Raw genomic sequence first — 18,307 nt, 5'->3', positions numbered from 1 at the left:
AACTCTTTTTTTTTTAAATTGGAGTATACTTGATGTACAATATTGTATAGGTTACAGGTGTACAATATAGTGATTCACAATTTTTAAAGATTATACTCCATTTATAGTCATTATAAAATATTGGCTGTATTCCCTGTATTATACAATATATACTTGTAGCTTAAAAATTTTTTTAATTAATTTTTATTGGAGTATAGTTGTTTTACAATGTTGTGTGAGTTTCTAGTATATATCCTTGTAGCTTTTTATGCATAATATTGATAGTTTATACCTCTTAATCCCCTACCGGTATATTGCTCCTCTCTCTTTCCCTCTCCCCACTGGTAACTGATGGTTTGTTCTCTATATCTGTGAGTCTGCTTCTTTTCTGTCGTATTCACTAGTTTGTTGTAATTTTTAGGTTCCACTTCCACATGTAAGTGATATCATACAGTATTTGTCTTTCTCTGTCTTATTTCACTTAGAATAATAGCCTCCAAATCCATCCATGTTGTTGAAAATGACAAAATTTTATTCTTTTCTATGTCTGGGTAGTATTCCATTGTGTGTGTGTGTGTATATATATATATATACACACATACACACCACATCTTCTTTTTTTTTTTTTTTTTTTTTAGAGAATAGACCAAAATGTAGACAACAGGCAAACAGATATAAAAGATGACTGAAATGCAAAGGTCAGAAAGGAATGGAATGAGAACCAGGATAACTGGTGTCATAGAAGCCAGAAGAAGTATCAAATGCTGTTGTGAAGTCTGAGGTTGGGGACTGAAAAAAGAAAAAGGTCACTGAGTTTGAAAAGTTATTACACCACATCTTCTTTATCCATTCATCTGTTAATGGACACTTAAGTTGCTTCCATATCTTGGCAATTGTAAATACTGCTGCTATGAACATTGATGTGCATGTATCTTTTCGAATTCGTGTCTTTATTTCTTTCAAATATATACCCAGGAGTGGAATTGCTAGGTCATATGGTAGCTCTATTTTTAGTTTTTTGAGAAACCTACATACTGTTTTCTACAGTGGCTGCACCAATTTACATTCCCACCAACAGTGTACAAGGGTTCCCTTTTTTCCACATCCTCTCTGACATTTGTTACTTGTGTTCTTTTTGATGATAGTCATTCTGACAGGTGTGACGTGATATTTCACTGTGGTTTTGATTTGCATTTCCCTGGTCATTAGCGGTTTTGAGCATCTCTTTGTGTGCCTGTTGGCCATCTGCATGTCTTCTTTGGAAAAATGTCTATTCAGATCTTCTGCCCATTTTTTTTTTTTTTTTTACGGTATGTGGGCCTCTCACTGTTGTGGCCTCTCCTGTCGCGGAGCACAGGCTCTGGACGCGCAGGCTCAGTGGCCATGGCTCAAGGGCCCAGCCGCTCCGCGGCATGTGGGATCTTCCCGGACCGGGCCACAAGCCCGTGTCCCCTGCATCGGCAGGTGGACTCTCAACCACTGCGCCACCAGGGAAGCCCCTGCCCATTTTTTAATCAGGCTTTTTGGGTTTTTTTTGATGTTATATGAGCTGTTTATATATGTTGGATATTAACCCCCCTTACTGCTCATATCATTTGCAAATATTTTCTCCCACTTCATAGGTTATCTTTTTGTTTTGTTGGTGGTTTCCTTTGCTGTGTAAAAGCTTTTAAGTTTAATTAGGTCCCATGTGTTTATTTTTGTTTTTATTTCCTTTGCTTTATGAGACAGATCCAAAAAAAAAATATTGCTACGATACATATCAAAGAGTATTCTGCCTGTGTTTTCTTCTAAGAGTTTTATGGTTTCTGGTCTTACATTTAGGTCTTTAATCCATTTTGAGTTTATTTTTGTATATGGTATTAGAGAATGTTCTAACTTCATTCTTTTACATGTAGCTGTCCAGTTTTCCCAGCACCGGTTATTGAAGAGACTGTCTTTTCTTTATTGTATATCCTGGCCTCCTTTGTTGTAGATTAATTGATCATAAGTGCATGGGTTAATTTCCAGGCAGGAGCTCTTCTTAAAATGGATTCCATTTAATATGATGAACTCTCTGGGCATACTCACAAATTCTGAAGTTTGCATAGGTAAACATTAAAAATAGATTTAAAAAAAAGTAAAGTATTGCGTATCCTCTTTATCATGATGAAAATATCCTTTTCCCTCTTCCAGGCTCATGACCCTAGTTAGCTGTTACGTTACAGTTTCTTTCCTTTTGCCAGACTCTTTTCAAATGCCTTTCTTTAATTTTGCCTAATGATGGGAAGTCAAATTGTTATGGCTTCCCAGCAAGTTCTCTTTAACCTTTACTTAACTCAGAGTTTAACTCGGGGCTTTCCATACTAGATAACTTTCATGGCTATGCACCTAAAAGAAACTTATTAACATCTTTGACCAATTGTTTTCTTGGTTCATAGTCAGAATGGGCACAGAGACTAGGAAATGTACCACAGGAAGAGAAGGGAGTGTTCTTAAACAAAAAAAAAGCTACTAAAATTGAGCAATTTCTGGGAAGGATAAAATATTTTTCTTTTACGTGAGCTTAAAGGCTGTAAGATTATGTGAGGTTGGGGACCTGCAGTTATGTTGTGGTTAATGATAGGTTTCAGTGAATGTTCTGAACATAAAAACATAATGAGAAAACACATAAATTCAGATTAAATTCACCCTTAAGCCACAGTAAATAATTTTGGGTGGAAGAGAAATGAATTAGACTTTAAACTTCTTTCCTCTCTTCAGAGGTAGATCACTACCTCCGTAAATTCAACCCCATAAATGTACTTTCATTACAATAACTTAAATTTTTTGTCGGAGGAGGAGATTCAGTTAACAATTTCATTCCCTGAACATGGTCAGTAAGGATTTTGCTGCGTCCCATTTTGCTTTTGAAAAACCAGCTTCAGGAAAGTCCATGAATTGGTGAGTTTGGTTGTGGGCATTTATCTGTTCTTTTCTTGTAGCAGCAGGAAATGGGGGCATTAAGCACATTTTAGTTGCCAGAGAGCTTGGCAGGCCTTGTAGGAAGATTCTTGCAGTATCTCTGAGGGGAAGTTGGTTCCCTCAGTAGAAGTAACAGCAGAAGAGAATGTTGTGCCCTGCGTGCAGGGTTCCAGGGTGCGACAGGGCCATGACAGGAGAGCGCTCCTGGCTGCTCTGGGCTTCGGGGGGCTCCACGGGGCAGCTTGGGCATTCAGCTTTGTTCCTCAGTGCCTGCCCCTGGTATCCCCTGGTATCTCCTTTGTTGGAAGCAAAGAGGGCTGAACCCTTGGGTAGGCGTCAGTGAAGACAAGTTTGTATGGAGCTGCGTGGTCTCAGGCTGCTTTCAACCCCACTCCACCCCTTTGGAGCCCTTCCCTGAGAACAGAGACTTTCTGACCAAAGCCACTTGGCAGTTAACTGGTTTTCAGCCAGGGTTTTCTGGGCATTTCCATTTCTCTCTGAAGCCTAGGGCCTGACGCTTCTGGTTCCCTGCTGCAGTTGGTTTAGCACTGAACAGACACCAGCGTGAGGTACTTGCACACTAAGGAGAGTAGGAGCATGGAGTTGATTCTTGGGTTCTTGTTTAGCCCATTCCCTCCATCAACCCCGACTTACACAGTCAGCTTCCAGTCGCCTCGGGTCACTGGGCTTCCTCTTGCTGTTTGCCAACATGGGGCCCCCGAGAAGGCAGCCCAGGCTGCAGGTCCGGTAACTGCTGCTGGGATGTGTTTTTAAACCTACCCAGAGGGTATTACAGGGAGTTCAACTGAAGCATCTCCTATTTCTCCCTTTGAGCCCTAGAGAGACTAATTCTCCGGCTTCCTAACTCCCTCCTCCCATCCCAGCAAGCATTTTCAGGCCCCGGTTTGGGTTTATCGACAACCATGTGTATAATTCATGCAAGACAGGTTACAGTGGAGCGTGTTACCTCTGCTAGTCAAGCATGGCTCAGTAATGCTGCTCCACATTTTGTCCAGGAAGTAGGTTTTATTGGTGTTTGGGCCTGATGTCTTCCTGTCCGGAAGCCTTCCCTTTCCCTTGGTGAGGTTGTTTTAGCAAGCACCACCAGGGAAAACCTACCTTCCTCTTGTCCAGTTGGATAAATGGGTTTCAGGCAAAAACAGGCCATTGTGTAAAGCAGAAGTTCTCAGAGGATGGGGGGGGAATGTTTGCTCAAGAGAGTTTGCCCTGGGCAGTGGGAGGCTGAGACTGCCCCGGTAGGCGGTGGGTGCCCAAGCTGAGCCCTGGTGCTGCAGGGTGCTTCGTGGTGGTGTTGCAGTCGCATCTTGGCCTTTTTAGAACTGTGGGATGCTTTGGGAAGAGAGCGCTTCCTACACTCTTCAGTAAAGGGTGTCTTGCTTTTCCTATCCCATTGTTTTCATATAGCCTGAAATAATGGGGGTGCTGATGCCAGAGAGCTGAGAAGTGAAAGGTTCATTGCCTCCATTTATTGGCCTTTTCTACTGGGTTTTCTGTGAGATCGAATAGAGGCAGGAGATAAATCTCAGCAGGAGCTCTTGGGAGCACAGAGAAAGAGGTGGTGGGACCTGAAAAACAGAAGTTAGCTCCACAGTGAACAGGTTGGGGGAGGGAGGTGGAGAGAGCAGGCACAGGGGAGACTTTCCCAGTGGTCCAGGGCGGCTGAGGTAGAATGTGCGTGGGGAGTGGGAGAGAGAGGGGGCAGCTGTGGTTGGGGAGGAGGCCGAGGCAGGTCCAGGAAGGCTTGCATACTATGCTGGAAAGTTGGGTTTTATCTGGAAGATTTTTAATCTGAGGAGTGAAAGGTGCGATTTTGGTTTTAGAGAGTTGATTTTGACCACACTATGAGGATGGAAGTAGGGGTGGCGGGAATGATGCAGGAAGCCCGGGGGATGGGCTGTCACATGACCCACATGAGAAATGGTCAGGGTCTGAACTGAGGGGGAGAGACACACCGAGGAGCTGTGAGGCGGGCACACTTGGGGAATGACTGGACCGTGAAGGCGTCTGACTTGAGAGAGGAGTGAATGGCAGTATCTCTCTCGAAAGCCGGAAACAGGAGGAAGAGTGCTTAAGGGATGGAGGAGAGGATGACTTCTCAGCAAGCATTTGTAGAACTGGGTTGAATGGAAACCATGAGCCTTATTCCAAGGCAAGGGCCCCCAAGGTGTGTGCTTATTTTCCTTGCAGGAGAGATTTTGGGCCTCACAGGGTGTTACCGGTGAAGATCCACCAGCCCGAGCCGTTTGTCCCAAGCGAAGAGGATATGGATCTGCTCACGACGTATAAACAAGATTACAACCCGTACCCTGTCAGTCGAGTGGACCCCATCAAACCTCAGGACAGTAAATACCCACGCGGGGGCAAGATGGAGTGTCTGCCTACTTATAAAGGTGGGAGAGTGCCTGAGGCGCAGGTTGGGGGAAGGATGGGCTGAGCCTGAGTGCTGGCTGGGAAGTGGGTTTTATACACACACCCTCAGCGTGGAGGTTAGGCAGAGTACTTTTTTTTTTTAAAACATCTTTATTGGAGTATAATTGCTTTACAATGGTGTGTTAGTTTCTGCTGTATAACAAAGTGAATCAGCTATACATATACATATGTCCCCATATCTCTTCCCTTTTGCGTCTCCCTCCCACCCTCCCTATCCCACCCCTCTAGGTGGTCGCAAAGCACCGAGCTGATCTCCCTGTGCTATGCGGCTGCTTCCCACTAGCTACCTGTTTTACATTTGGTAGTGTACGTGTCCTCAAGTCCATCCTCTTCGTCTGCGTCTTTATTCCTGTCCTGACCCTAGGATCTTCAGAAACGTCTTTTTTTTTTTTTAGATTCCATATACCTATGTTAGCATATGGTGTTTGTTTTTCTCTTTCTGACTTACTTCACTCTGTATGACAGACTCTAGGTCCATCCACCTCACTACAAATAACTCAGTTTCGTTCCTTTTTATGGCTGAGTAATATTCCATTGTGTATATGTGCCACATCTTCTTTATCCATTCATCTGTCGAGGGACACTTAGGTTGCTTCCATGTCCTGGCTATTGTAAATAGTGCTGGGCAGAGTACTTTTTGTGGCCACATCTGGCCTGCAGCCTGTTTCTGTACAGCTAAAGAGCTAAGAATGCTTTTCAAATTTTTGAATGCTTAAAAAAAAATGAGAAAAAGGCTATTACTTTAGAACATGTGAATAGTAAGTGAAATTCAAAGTTCAGTATCATGGCTATGTTTTGCTGGAACACAGCCACACCCATCTGGTTTCTCTGTTATCTATGGCTACGTTTGTGCTACAGCAGCAAAGCTGAGGGGCTGAGACAGAGACCGTATGGCATGCGAGGGCTAACACATTTAATATCTGGCCGCTTACAGAAAATATCTGCCAACCCCTGCCTCAGCTTGCCGTTCCCATCCTGTATGAGGGAAGCATTTCAAGTTTAAGCTTAGTTGAGTTCCACCACTGACTGATGGATTGGTTCATTAAAAAAATTATGAAAACGTAACATACAGAAAAAATGCACAAATACATAATGATACAGACCAGTGAATTTTGAGTAAATACACGTGGAAACAGGATGCAGATCAAGACATATAGCATTGATACTCCCTTCCAGTTACCATTTCTACCCAGGATAGAACCATTATGCTGACTTTTAACTTCATAAATTAGTTTTGCCAGGTTTGAACTTCATTTTAATGGTACGATTGCATTCTTCATTGAGCACCTCCTGCATCCCAGGCATGGTATTGGGAACTGTGACCTGCCCTTGACTTTACAGTCTAGTAGGAGAGACAGGGTGTGGAGTGGCGGGTGTGGTAGCGCAGGCAGTGTGTCGCTCTCTCCATGCAGCACGAGCCACAGGGCTGAGACCATGAGGATGGAGGCCCGCTTTGTGACCATTAACTTTGCTGCTTACGATTCACGTGGCTGCCTTAAAAGTAGGTGCTGAACTGTTCCTGTCACATGTCTGTGGGTGTCTATGTGATCGTGATGATAACGGCTTTTACTTAGCCATGCCAAACACTTAGCCGAGGGGAGGTGGGGAGGCTTGAGGGGTTGTAGGAATCTTCCTGAAGCCCTTCCAGGAGCTCTAGATCTATTATTCTTGAAGATTCTGCATGTGGCTGAGCTCCTCTGCTTTTTCTTTTTTTTTGTGTGTGTGTGTGTGTGTGTGTGTGTGTGTGTCCTTTTACTTTCTTACCTTCAGTGTCGTCCTCTTCCACTCTTCTGTAGCCGCCTTCTGCCAAGCCACATTCTGGAGGTCGTCATACCCCTGCATGGCTCCACCTTCGTGCCCTCCACCACCGGGTCCTTCTGGCTTGCTCCCCTATTTACGCCCACCTTGACAGTCCTTGGCCTCACTGGGATCTCCAGCCCACTGATGCCTCAGCCTTCCTTCTCAGCATCAGCCCCGCCTGTGCCTGTCATCATACAGCCTATTCCACATTATATCACTGCAGCCCGTCTCCTACTCCCTCTCTCTTCTGTCCTGCGGTTGCTTCCTCCTAGCAGCAACCGAACCCTGTCTTCTCCATGTCTACACCTGGACATGTGCCTGAGCATCGCTCCGACCTTGTCAGCTCATCTCCACTATCCACAGAATGGAAGCAGAGAGGGCTTTTGCAGATGACGTGACCTCTGCCTAAAACTCCTTAAGTAATTATTATGGTTCTTAGGATAAAATCCTCTGTTTCCTTGCAGATTTGGTTCCTTCTCCCTGAGCCCCTCTGCTCCGACCACAGGAACTTCTTTCAATTCCTTTGCTCTATTTCTTTTCTGTCTCAGGGCATTTTGCACTGCTCTTCCCTCTTTAGAGAGCTGTCCTCCTGTCTCCTGTCCAGCATCATCCTTCAACGAGTGGCGGAAGGATCACGCCTTCAGAGGGAGTCCCAGACCTTCCCTCATGTCAGACCAAACACACCCTGTTAGGTGCTCTAAGAGTGTCTTGTGCTCGCTTGTTTTGTAATTCATTTTGTAATTTTGTTTAACATTGTCTCCTTGGCTAGACTGCAAGCTCCTGGAGGGCAGGGATCTTTTTCTTTGCCTGTTACCCTCAACAAAGCAGGCACCATAGCAGATGTTTTACTAAGGGGTCAGCGCAACCAGGCATGCGGTGGGATGGCACTCAGGCCTCTGCAGGGCTCGTTTGTCTCCCTTTTCATCCAGTGTTTACAGGAGGGCCAAAAATGGATGCTGAGAACCAGGAAAAAACAAAGCTGCCGTGAGCACTTCCTTCACTGGGGGAGGGGCAGGGACTTGGTCGGGCTCATCCAACTACATCCTCTACTTTCCACATCCTCCCTGTGGGCTGCCTGGATTTACACATCTTGGAATAGTTAGAGATTCTTCAGAACAACTGCCTGCTCAGCTCAGTTTTCCTTCCCCCCGTTGCCCTACATGCAGGGAGAGGTCTAGGGGTGAGAAATGCTCCTTGCTTTCCTTAGGGGTTGGCAAGGATGGAGTAGCCTAGTGGTGTTATTTTAAGGAAAGTCCCCCCACTTCCTCCCACAAAATACTCACCCCTCAAAATCAACACACAGAAAAAAAAAAAAAAACAATCCTACTACTTAAGTTTTAATCTCTCCTACCTCCAGCTCTCCCATATTCCTCCCCTTCTCCAAACAGTTACATCTCAAATTGCCCTCTGCAAACCAGAGAATAGTATTCCGCTGCTAAAACTGAATCATGGCTGACTTTTCCCTACTGAGAAAGTTAAGATTGAGAAAACCTTATTTTCTTCTCTTTTATTTTTCTTAAACTTCTGGCACCTGTTAACTGCTATCTACTTACACGTATTTAATGAATGTATACCAGTGAAGTAGCAACAGGACTCTTCTGAACCAGGCAGGCTTAGACCCTTTGTTTTTTTTTTTAGTTTTGTCTGTGTTGGGTCTTCGTTGCCGTGCGCGGGCTTTCTCTAGTTGCGGTGAGTGGGGGCTACTCTTCGCTGGGGTGCACGGGATTCTCATCATGGTGGTTTCTCTTGTGGCGGAGCACAGGCTCTAGGCGCGCGGGCTTCAGTAGTTGCAGCATGTGGGCTCAGTAGTTGTGGCACGCAGGCTCAGTAGTTGTGGTGCATGGGCTTAGTTGCTCTGCAGCATGTGGGATCTTCCTGGCCCAGGGATTGAACTCATGTCCCCTTCATTGGCAGGCGGATTTTTGTTTTGAATTTTTGGTTGTGTTGGGTCTTTGTTGCTGCACATGGGCTTTCTCTAGTTGCAGTGAGTGTGGGCTACTCTTCGTTGCAGTGTGTGGGCTTCTCATTGTGGTGGCTTCTCTTGTCGTGGAGCACGGGCTCTAGGCGTGTGGGCTTCAGTAGTTGTGGTGCACGGGCTCCAGTAGCTGTGGCTTGCTGGCTCTAGAGCACAGGCTCAGTAGTTGTGGCACACAGGCTTAGTTGCTCTGTGGCATGTGGGATCTTCCCTGACCAGGGATTGAACCCGTGTCCCCTGCATTGGCAGGCAGATTCTTAACCACGGTACCACCAGGGAAGTCTCAACCCTTTGCTTTTATTCTGGCTACCTATGTACTTGAGGGTGGATTTCATAGTTCTCCTCTGAAATTCAGGTTTAAAAAGAAACAAATCAGTTTGTAGTCAAAGAGAACGTATTTGTCATGAGAACTCACCTATAGGTGTCAGTTTGCAGCCTATGTGTCTTACTAGTTTTTTGAATAATACTTCCCATATCATATAATCTCAGTGGTTTATTTTTTCCATGACTCCTCTATGATACAGTGGCTTCCAAAACTTGGTCTTGAATGCCAAACACGTACTTACAGTTTTTAGCACAGGAGATGCAGCAACAAAGGTGTGTTTAGTGAGGGAACAAATGAACGAATGGTTCTGGATCACCGTTTACGAGGGCTCCAGGTGACACCTTTTGGCATTAGATTTGCGCAAATCCCCATCAGGTCTGTTACTCTGTGGGTGCAGGCCAAGAGCAGGAGTGAAGATTAGAGAAGACCCGTGATGTTTGCTCTGCCCTGTGGTTGGTCCTGCACAGCCTCACGCATCTTTGAGGGTCCACACCCTTGCCTTATCTCTCGGTTTATCACTCATTTGATGACTTGTTTCTCTTGTGGAAATTTGCTTTCCTAAGTCTTTTTCGTAGCAACCTTCATAGTTTTGTGGCCATACATTGATTCTCCTTACAAAGGAGGGGAAAATAGAAATCAAAGACCAAGGTCATTAAATATATGTATTTCAATGGGTGCATCTATATTACGTCTATATGCTCTGCTTACTATTGGTTCCATAGGAAAAATATTCAAAGTTTTCTCTTACTACTCTTATGGCCAGCACCTCTACTGGGCTCCAGAAAACCACCAGTAATATATGCTCCAGTAGCATTTGGTTGTAATTTTGACATTTTCAAAACGCTGTGCAATTGGAAAGACTGAGAGTGTAATTAGTTGATACTCAGCTTCAGGTTTAGCTAAGTTTTTTTTTTTTTTTTTTTTTTTTAAAGACACATTATTGAATGGAATCTCTTTTAAAGAGGTTCTTGCCAATTACACACATGACACTCTGGCCCTGAAGGGCTTTTACTGGTGGCTTTTCAGGCATGTGAATAGTTTGTCATGTGGAATTCTGAGGTTTTCAGGGTCCTGTGGAGGTTTTTTGTAATATATGCTGGGTGGAGGAAGTTAGGAGGTTAGATAATAATGTGGTTTTAGCTGTATTGTTGGGTATCAGAAATCACATGAGGCAACTTTCAGTTTAGGAACCTGTTTTCGTAACACTTCATCCATCCCAGAAGAGGGCCAGAAAACCCTGTCCTACCCACCCCCAGGCACCTTGAGGCAGTGTGTAGGCATCTACAGGTAGATGCCCCCATTTCAGTGAGGCTTAAAGTCTGAGGGGGAAACATGTGGTTTATATTCAGCGAGATGGTTCCCTCTAAGGCCCCCTAATGCTTTCAAGATGCTGATAGAGCCATTAATGGCTCTTGGAGAAAGATTAGATTTTCAATTAAAATGAAGCCAATTTAAAATAAATAGTTGGTAGTATTATTAGCCTAAAATAAGCTTAAGAGTGTGCCTGGGGGGTGGGGTATGTCAGGCCTTACAGAGTGGTAGAGTGAGGAGCCTGACAAATTCTCTTCCCAAAAAAGGAACAAAATAGTAAAAACCAATCATTTTAGGACTCTGGAAATCAACCAAAGGCATACAACAAATTGTGAACCATTTATTCAGGAAAAACTACTAAACCTTGTTATGAACAGTGGGGATGTGTGGTGTTTTATCCTGGGGCTGCTTCCATCACCCCTCCCCCAAGTTCCCTCTGTGTGGTAGGTTCTGCCTGGGTAGGCTGGGCTGTGAAAACCAGCAGCTCTGCTGCCAGTGGGGGCTGATTGGAGTAAAGTACATACGCAGGCATTCCCATAAAAAAATTGTGATATGAATGGCAAAATAACCAGGGAAGACAACTTGTGCAGTTAGTCTGAGGTTGCAGTACTACTTGAAGCGAGCAGCAGTCCAGTAGAAGAGTCAGAAATTTCCCAGAGAGATCCAGAGAATGAGACAGACACAGAGTAGGCCTTGATAAGCTCATACGTATTCCTGGTGGTCTGGAAGACTGTGCATATGGGCAAGGCAGTGTGCAGGCTCAAGAGATCAGAGAAAGGGTCTAGTTATTTACTCATCTTTCCTGGCTGGATATGATGCCTAGTGCATGTGCAGAGGAGACAAGAGACAGCCCAGCAGAAAATAAAAGCCGGGGAAGACTTGTTAGTTGCCTGATCTTTGACTCTATTCTCCAACCCACACACGGATCCATTAGCAAATGGCGAAAGCCTTAGCGGCTTAAGGTGATGAAGTATAACTTCTGGTGAATCATAGGCTGATTGCTAAACTATGCTGATAGAGGGTGGCGCTTAGGAACCTAGGCTTAAAAATAAAATCAATTAAAAAGAAAACACTCAGCAAAAACATCAGTGGCCGCACATTGCAGGGGAGATAAGTCTCTATAGAATTACTGCAGGCAGGTCACTAAACAAACAGCAAAAACTATTCTCGGTGGAAGATCAGAATCCAGGGTTGCTGAGGCGTATTGTCCAAAGTGTTGAGTTTTTAACAAAAAATGAGGCATAAAAAGAAACAGGGAAGTGTGATCCAGGAAAAAAGCAGTTAATAGAAACTATCTCTGAAGAGGCCCAGATGTTAGACCTAGCAGACAGATATTTCAAAGTAGCTATTATAAATATGTTCGAAGAACAACAGGAAACCCTGTTTAAAGAAATAAAGGGAAATATAAAAACAGTTTCCAGTCAAATAGAGAATACTATAAAGGGAGATCCTAAAAATAATTGAATGAAAACTCTGCAATGGGAAGGACAGTCATCAAAATAAAAAAATTCATTAGAGGTGCTTAATAGCAGATTTGAGCTGACAGAAGAAAGAATCCATGAAAATGGAGATCTCAGTAGAGATTATCCAATCTGAAGAATGAGAAAAAATTGAGAAAAATGAACTCAGAGACTTGCGAGATACCATTAAGTGTACCAACAGACAGATAATGGGAGGCCCAGAAGAAGAAGGGGCAGAAAAGTATTTAATTGTCGAAACTGTTAAGTTTGATGAAAAATATTAATCTGCACATCCAAGAAGCACAATCCAAAGAGAAGAAATGCAAAGAGATCCACCCCTATTCACATAACAGTCAAACTGTTGAAAGCCAAAGATTTGGAAAAGAGCAAAAGAGAAACAACTCATCACATACGGGGAAATGACAACAGTAACTAACTAACCTCTCATCAGAAACAGTGGTGTGACCTACTCACAGTACTGAAAGGAAAAAAAATCCTGTCAACCAAGAATTCTATAACTATTAAAGATTATGCTTCAAAAATGATGGGAAACGAGGTGAGAAAGTGGCATGGACATATAGACACCACCCAATGTAAAATAACTAGCTAGTGGGAAGCAGCTGCATAGCACAGGGAGATCAGCTCAGTGCTTTGTGACCACCTAGAGGGGTGGGATAGGGAGGGTGGGAGGGAGACGCAAGAGGGAAGAGATATGGGGACATATGTATATGTATAGCTGATTCACTTTGTTATACAGCAGACACTAACATACCATTGTAAAGCAATTATACTCCAATAAAGATATTAAAAAAAATGATGGGAAAATATATTCCCAGATAAACAGAGACTGAGTTTATTTGTAGCTCACTGACTTGCCTTACAAGAAATAATAAAGGAAGTCCTTCAGGCTAAAAGAGAAGAATACTGAATGTTAACACAAATCCATGCAAAGAATAAAGAGCACTGATAAAACTGCTTATATAGGTAAATATATACTTTTCTCTAAATTAAAAGACAACTACAGAACCAATAATTATGAAACTGTGGGGTTTATTCCAGGAATGCAAGATTGGTTTAACATCAGTAAATCAATTAATGTAATATACTATATTAATAAGGTAAAAGACAAACCTACATGATCGAAAGCCACAGATAAAGCATTTGACAAGATCTGATACCCATAAAAGCTCTCAGGAAACTAGGAATAGAAGGAAACTTCCTCAGCCTGATAAAGTGCTTCCACAAAAACCCCTATAGCTAACATCATACTGAATGTGGAAAGACTGAATGCTTTCCCCTTAAGATTGGGAACATGGCTAGGATAGCAGTTCTCACCTCTTTTATTCAACATTGTAGTTGAGGTTCTAGCCAGTGCAGTAATGCAAGAAAAACAAATAAATAAATGCATCTAGATTAGAAAGGAAGAAGTAAATCTGTCTTTATTCTCAGATAAGATAATCCTAAAGAATCCACAAAAAAAACCCTACTAGAATGAATTCATCAGTGTGTCAGTGTTGAAGAGCAATATATAAAAATTAGCATTGAAAAAATATATATTAGCATTGAAAATCTGAAAACAAAATTAAGGACAGTTTTCATTATAGCCTCAAAATGAATAAAATATTTGTAATAAGTTAAAAAAAATAAATGTAAGACTTGTACGCTGAAAAGTACAAAATAGTGCCAAGAGAAATAATATGGAAACAGGTAGCGATAGTCCATGTTCATAGACTGGAAGATTCAATACAGTTAAGATACAGTTCCACCCAAATTTATTTATAGATTTAATGCTATTCCTATCAAAATTCCAGCAGGCTTGTTGTTGTTGTTGCAGAAATTGGCAAAGTGATCCTAAATTTTATATGTAAAAATCAAACCAAAAGAGCTGAAAATTTGTCTTTTTGACAAATGATGCTGACATATTAAATATCCACATGCAGAAAAGTGAGCATAGACCTTACTTCACGCCATACTAAAAAATTAACTCGAAAAGTGTTAGAGACCTAAATGTAAAAGGTAAAATTTTAAATCTTTTAGGCTAAGACATAGGGAAAAAACTGAACTTGATGAAAATTCAAAACCTCTGTGTGCTTCAAGAGATACCAGCAAGAAAATGAAATGATAAGTGATAGACCGGGAAAAAATATTTACAAATCACATATCTGCTATTGGACTTGTATCTAGAATATGCAAATAACTCTTATAACTCAAAAATAAGACAAACAACTGTTTTAAAAAATGGGCAAAGGATTTGAGTAGATATTTTACCAAAAAAGACACATGAATGGCTAATAAGCACATATATAGATACTCAACATTTTTAGTCATCAGGGAAATGTAAATTAAAATACGATGAGATACCACTAAACACCCACTACAGAATGTCTATAATTAAAAAACAAACCATAATAACAAGTGTTGAAGATGTGGAGAAATGAGAACCTTCATACATTGCTGGTAGGAAAGTAAACTGGCACACCCACTTTGGAAGAGTTTGCAGTATCCTGAAAAGTTAAACATAGATTTAACATATAACCTATCAATTCTGCTTCTTGGTATCTATGTAAGAGAAATGAAAAGATATATCCACACAAATACTTGTCTGTCAATGTTCATAGCAGAAATTTTCATAATAGCCAAAAGGTGAAAACAACTCAAATGCCCATCAGCTGATGAATGGATAAACAAAATTTGGTATATCCATATACTCTAGTACTATTCAACAATAAAAAGGAGTGAACTGATATATGCTATGACAGGGATAAACCTCCATTACATGCTTAGTGAATGAAGCCAATGCAAAACACTACCTACTGTGCAATTCTCTTTATAGGAAATGTCCAGAAAAAGGCACATTTATAGAGACCAACAACTGATAAATGGTTGCCCAGGGATGGGAATGAAGATTGCAGATGGGCTTGATTGATATTTTTTGGGTTGATGGAAATGTTTTACAAATAGATTTTTTTTTTTAACATCTTTATTGGGGTATAATTGCTTTACAATGGTGTGTTAGTTTCTGCTTTATAACAAAGTGAATCAGTCATACATAAACATATGTTCCCATATGTCTTCCCTCTTGCGTCTCCCTCCCTCCCACCTACAAATAGATTTTTTAAATTTATTTTTTTATTGAAGTATAGTTGATTTACAATGTTGTGTTAATTTCTGCTGTACAGCAAGGTGACTCAGTATAACTAGATTTTGATTATAGATAGTTGCACAACTCTGTAGAAGTTATTGAATTGTGTATGAAGGATGGTACATTTTATTTTATGTTACACAAATCATACCTCAAGAAAGCTGTTTAAAGAAAGTGTGCCTGTGGACTCCACTGGTGTTGGCTATATACCTCAAAGACTCCTGGGAAGCTGCTTTCGTTTTCTTTGTAAAGTTGTAGGCAAGAGAATTCCCTGTGGATTCCGAGTTGGCTAGCCAACACAGTGCCCTTATTCCCTTGGAGCGCCATATTTGATTTGCGTAGATTATAGGGACTTAATGGCTGTCACGCCACGGATGACCAGGGAGGCCTGGTAGGTCTGGCTGGTGGCCCAGCAGTGGTGGGTTGAGAATCCCCTGTCTCACTGCCCTGCCTGCACCTTCACAGCCACTCTTTGCTGATTCACAGAGGCCACCTTCCCCTTAGAGGAGTGGAACTGTTCTTGGATCAGGGTAAACCAGCGGTTGGACTTCTCTGTTGGAATCGCTTCCCTGTATCCTCCCACGGCTGTGGACCCTCTAAAATCCCTGCATGCAGCCTCGTGGGTATGATGAGACTCCTCTAAATTTGTCTCTTCCGCACAGCAGCCCTCAGATACCACAAAGTTGGAACACCAAGCCCTTGGTTGAGGTGGTAGCAGGGATCTACTCTGTTCTTTGTCTCAGGAAACATCTCACTGGAGATTGGCTTGTGGCTTTGGGGCTTCTTGGAATACATGCAGGTTGAGTGACTGGATTTATGAGTGATGACCACTTCTGCTTTATTTTCAGCTGATTATTTACCCTGGAACCAACCAAGACGAGAACTGCTTCGTGTGCCACACAGCTACCGGCCAGCGTCAACCAAGTTTGATAGCCGAACCACACACCAGGATGACTACTCCATGAAGGGCCTGGTGAACACCAAGAGCTGTAAGCCTCCGGCCGCACTCAGGCTCTGTAACATCCCCCTGGAGGATCTGACAGACTACAAGATGAGCTACGTGGCCCACCCCATGGAGAAACGCTATGTGTATGAGCCGGAGAAGTTCAAGCCCTGTGAAATCCCCTTTGAAAGCCTTACCACTCACAACGAGTCATACCGGGGCCTGATGGGGGAGCCAGCCAAGAGCTTGAAACCTCCAGCCAGGCCTAGTGTGCTAGACACGCCGTTCTCTAACACCAGCGAATTTCGAGATAAGTACCAAGCTTGGCCAACGCCCCGGATGTTCTCCAAAGCTCCCGCCACCTATGTCGCTCCTGAAGAAAAGATGGACCTTCTGACAACAGTGCAGGCCCACTACACGTACCCTAAGGGTGCCCCAGCTCAGTCCTGCCGACCGGTGCTCTCGGTCAAGAAGGGTGGCCGCTTTGAAAGTTCCACCACGACCAAAGAGGACTTTAAGCAGTGGGTCGGCGTGCAGACCAAGCCAATCAAGCCCGTCTCGCAGCTGAAACGTCCCACCGAGCCCTTGGACCACCTGACCACCACACGAGCCCACTATGTGCCCTGCCCTCCCGTCACTACCAAAAGCTGTAAGCCCGCCTGGTCTGGCCTCCGACGGAATATCCCTGTGGAGGGCCAGACCACATATACCATCAGCTTTACTCCTAAGAAAATGAGCAGGTGCCTGGCTTCATACCCTGAGCCTCCCGGCTACATCTTTGAGAAAACAGATGCTTTGGGGCACAGAATATACAGGCCAGTTTCCCAGACAGGCTCTCGGCCGAGCAGCTGTCTTTCTGTAGGTGATTCAGAAAATCCTAACCAGCAGGAGTTGACAGTGTCAGCTTGATTTTGAAAGATTGTAATTTAGAAATTGCAGACTACTTTTAAAAGCAGATGATTGAGTTATTCGTTGGACCAAAAAAAGCCCCAAAATGAAAAAAAAGAAATCTTCACCATCGTTTCCAGCACACTTGAATAAAATGAGAATCACTTGACTCAAGGAAAATGACATTTAATCACTGGGTAATTAGTCCCCTTAACCCTCCTTCTGCTGTCTCCCCCTCTTGGGTCCCTTACCTTGTGCTCATGGAATCAAAGCTGGTCTCTGAGGGTTTTTTTTCCCATCCAGATGTATTTTATTAATTTAATCATTGTATTAATTGACATTATGATTAACCCTTGCCGAGTATGAAGTGCCAAAGAATATAAACTTTACTTTGGGGGGATCGAATCTGCAGGTCCACGTGTTCACCCCACATACTGTCTACACAGAGAGCAGGCTGTGTTCTTTGTGAGCTTCGGGGAGATTTCAGCCTAACTCTCTCATTGCCTCCGCGTCCCGGTGGGAGTGCCTTGGGCCTGATCTGGAGCCTTGTTTTGGGTTCTCTCTGCCCAGGGCTGTTGCACAGGGCATCTTTCTACCTCTTTACATCATGGCATATGAGCACAAGCAGTGTTGTCTCAATGGGTGTGGGTCTGGTCGTGGGAGTTGGAGGGGTAGGAAGAGGTTCTATGGCAGTCCCAGGAAAGCATGGACCTGCCAGACCTCTCTCACTCCCAAACCAGTGCAGGCTCTGAGTCCAGGGAGAGGAGGGGGAAAAAGGGACCCTTGGCAACCAGGCAGTCGGCAGCTGGCCCTTGAGCTGTGAGCTCTTCGAAATGCTCAGAACCTGGAAAAAATGGCCTCAGCTTGGGCTGGTTCCTGGACCTGCTTGTTCTAAAATGACAGCTGTGATCAGACCTCTCACAAGGCTTGACACAGTGGTGAGCTGGATTCTATCCTGGAGAAAGGGCTGAAGGTTCCTCTTTGGGGCCTAAGGTTTGATCCTAAGGCTAAGTAGTTTGGAGATTTTTTTTTTAATTCAGAAGAGTCAAGGAGGGACTTTGTTCAGGAGGGCCCAGGCCAGGATCAAAGA

The 18,307-nt window shown here is 43.4% G+C and overlaps 1 protein-coding gene across 1 annotated transcript in view; it reads left to right on the top strand.

Annotated features, from left to right (window-relative positions):
* The window catches only part of SAXO1 (stabilizer of axonemal microtubules 1), a gene marked incomplete at its 5' end in the record, with an annotated part of 31,204 nt that extends 13,906 nt beyond the window's left edge, over nt 1-17,298 (top strand). The window contains 2 exons of the mRNA XM_027105968.1: nt 5,131-5,333; nt 16,235-17,298. Coding sequence (XP_026961769.1) covers nt 5,131-5,333; nt 16,235-17,238 — 1,207 coding nt within the window. The remainder of the gene's footprint in view (nt 1-5,130; nt 5,334-16,234) is intronic.
* Nucleotides 17,299-18,307: the final 1,009 nt, after the last annotated feature.

The sequence above is a fragment of the Aethalodelphis obliquidens genome, unplaced genomic scaffold (genome assembly GCF_003676395.1).
Source record: "Aethalodelphis obliquidens isolate GAN/ISIS:26980383/991018 unplaced genomic scaffold, ASM367639v1 scaffold7, whole genome shotgun sequence".
Taxonomy (NCBI): Eukaryota; Metazoa; Chordata; class Mammalia; order Artiodactyla; family Delphinidae; genus Aethalodelphis; species Aethalodelphis obliquidens.
Note: the sequence above shows the minus strand (reverse complement) of the source record. Positions and strands in the feature narration are given on the sequence as shown.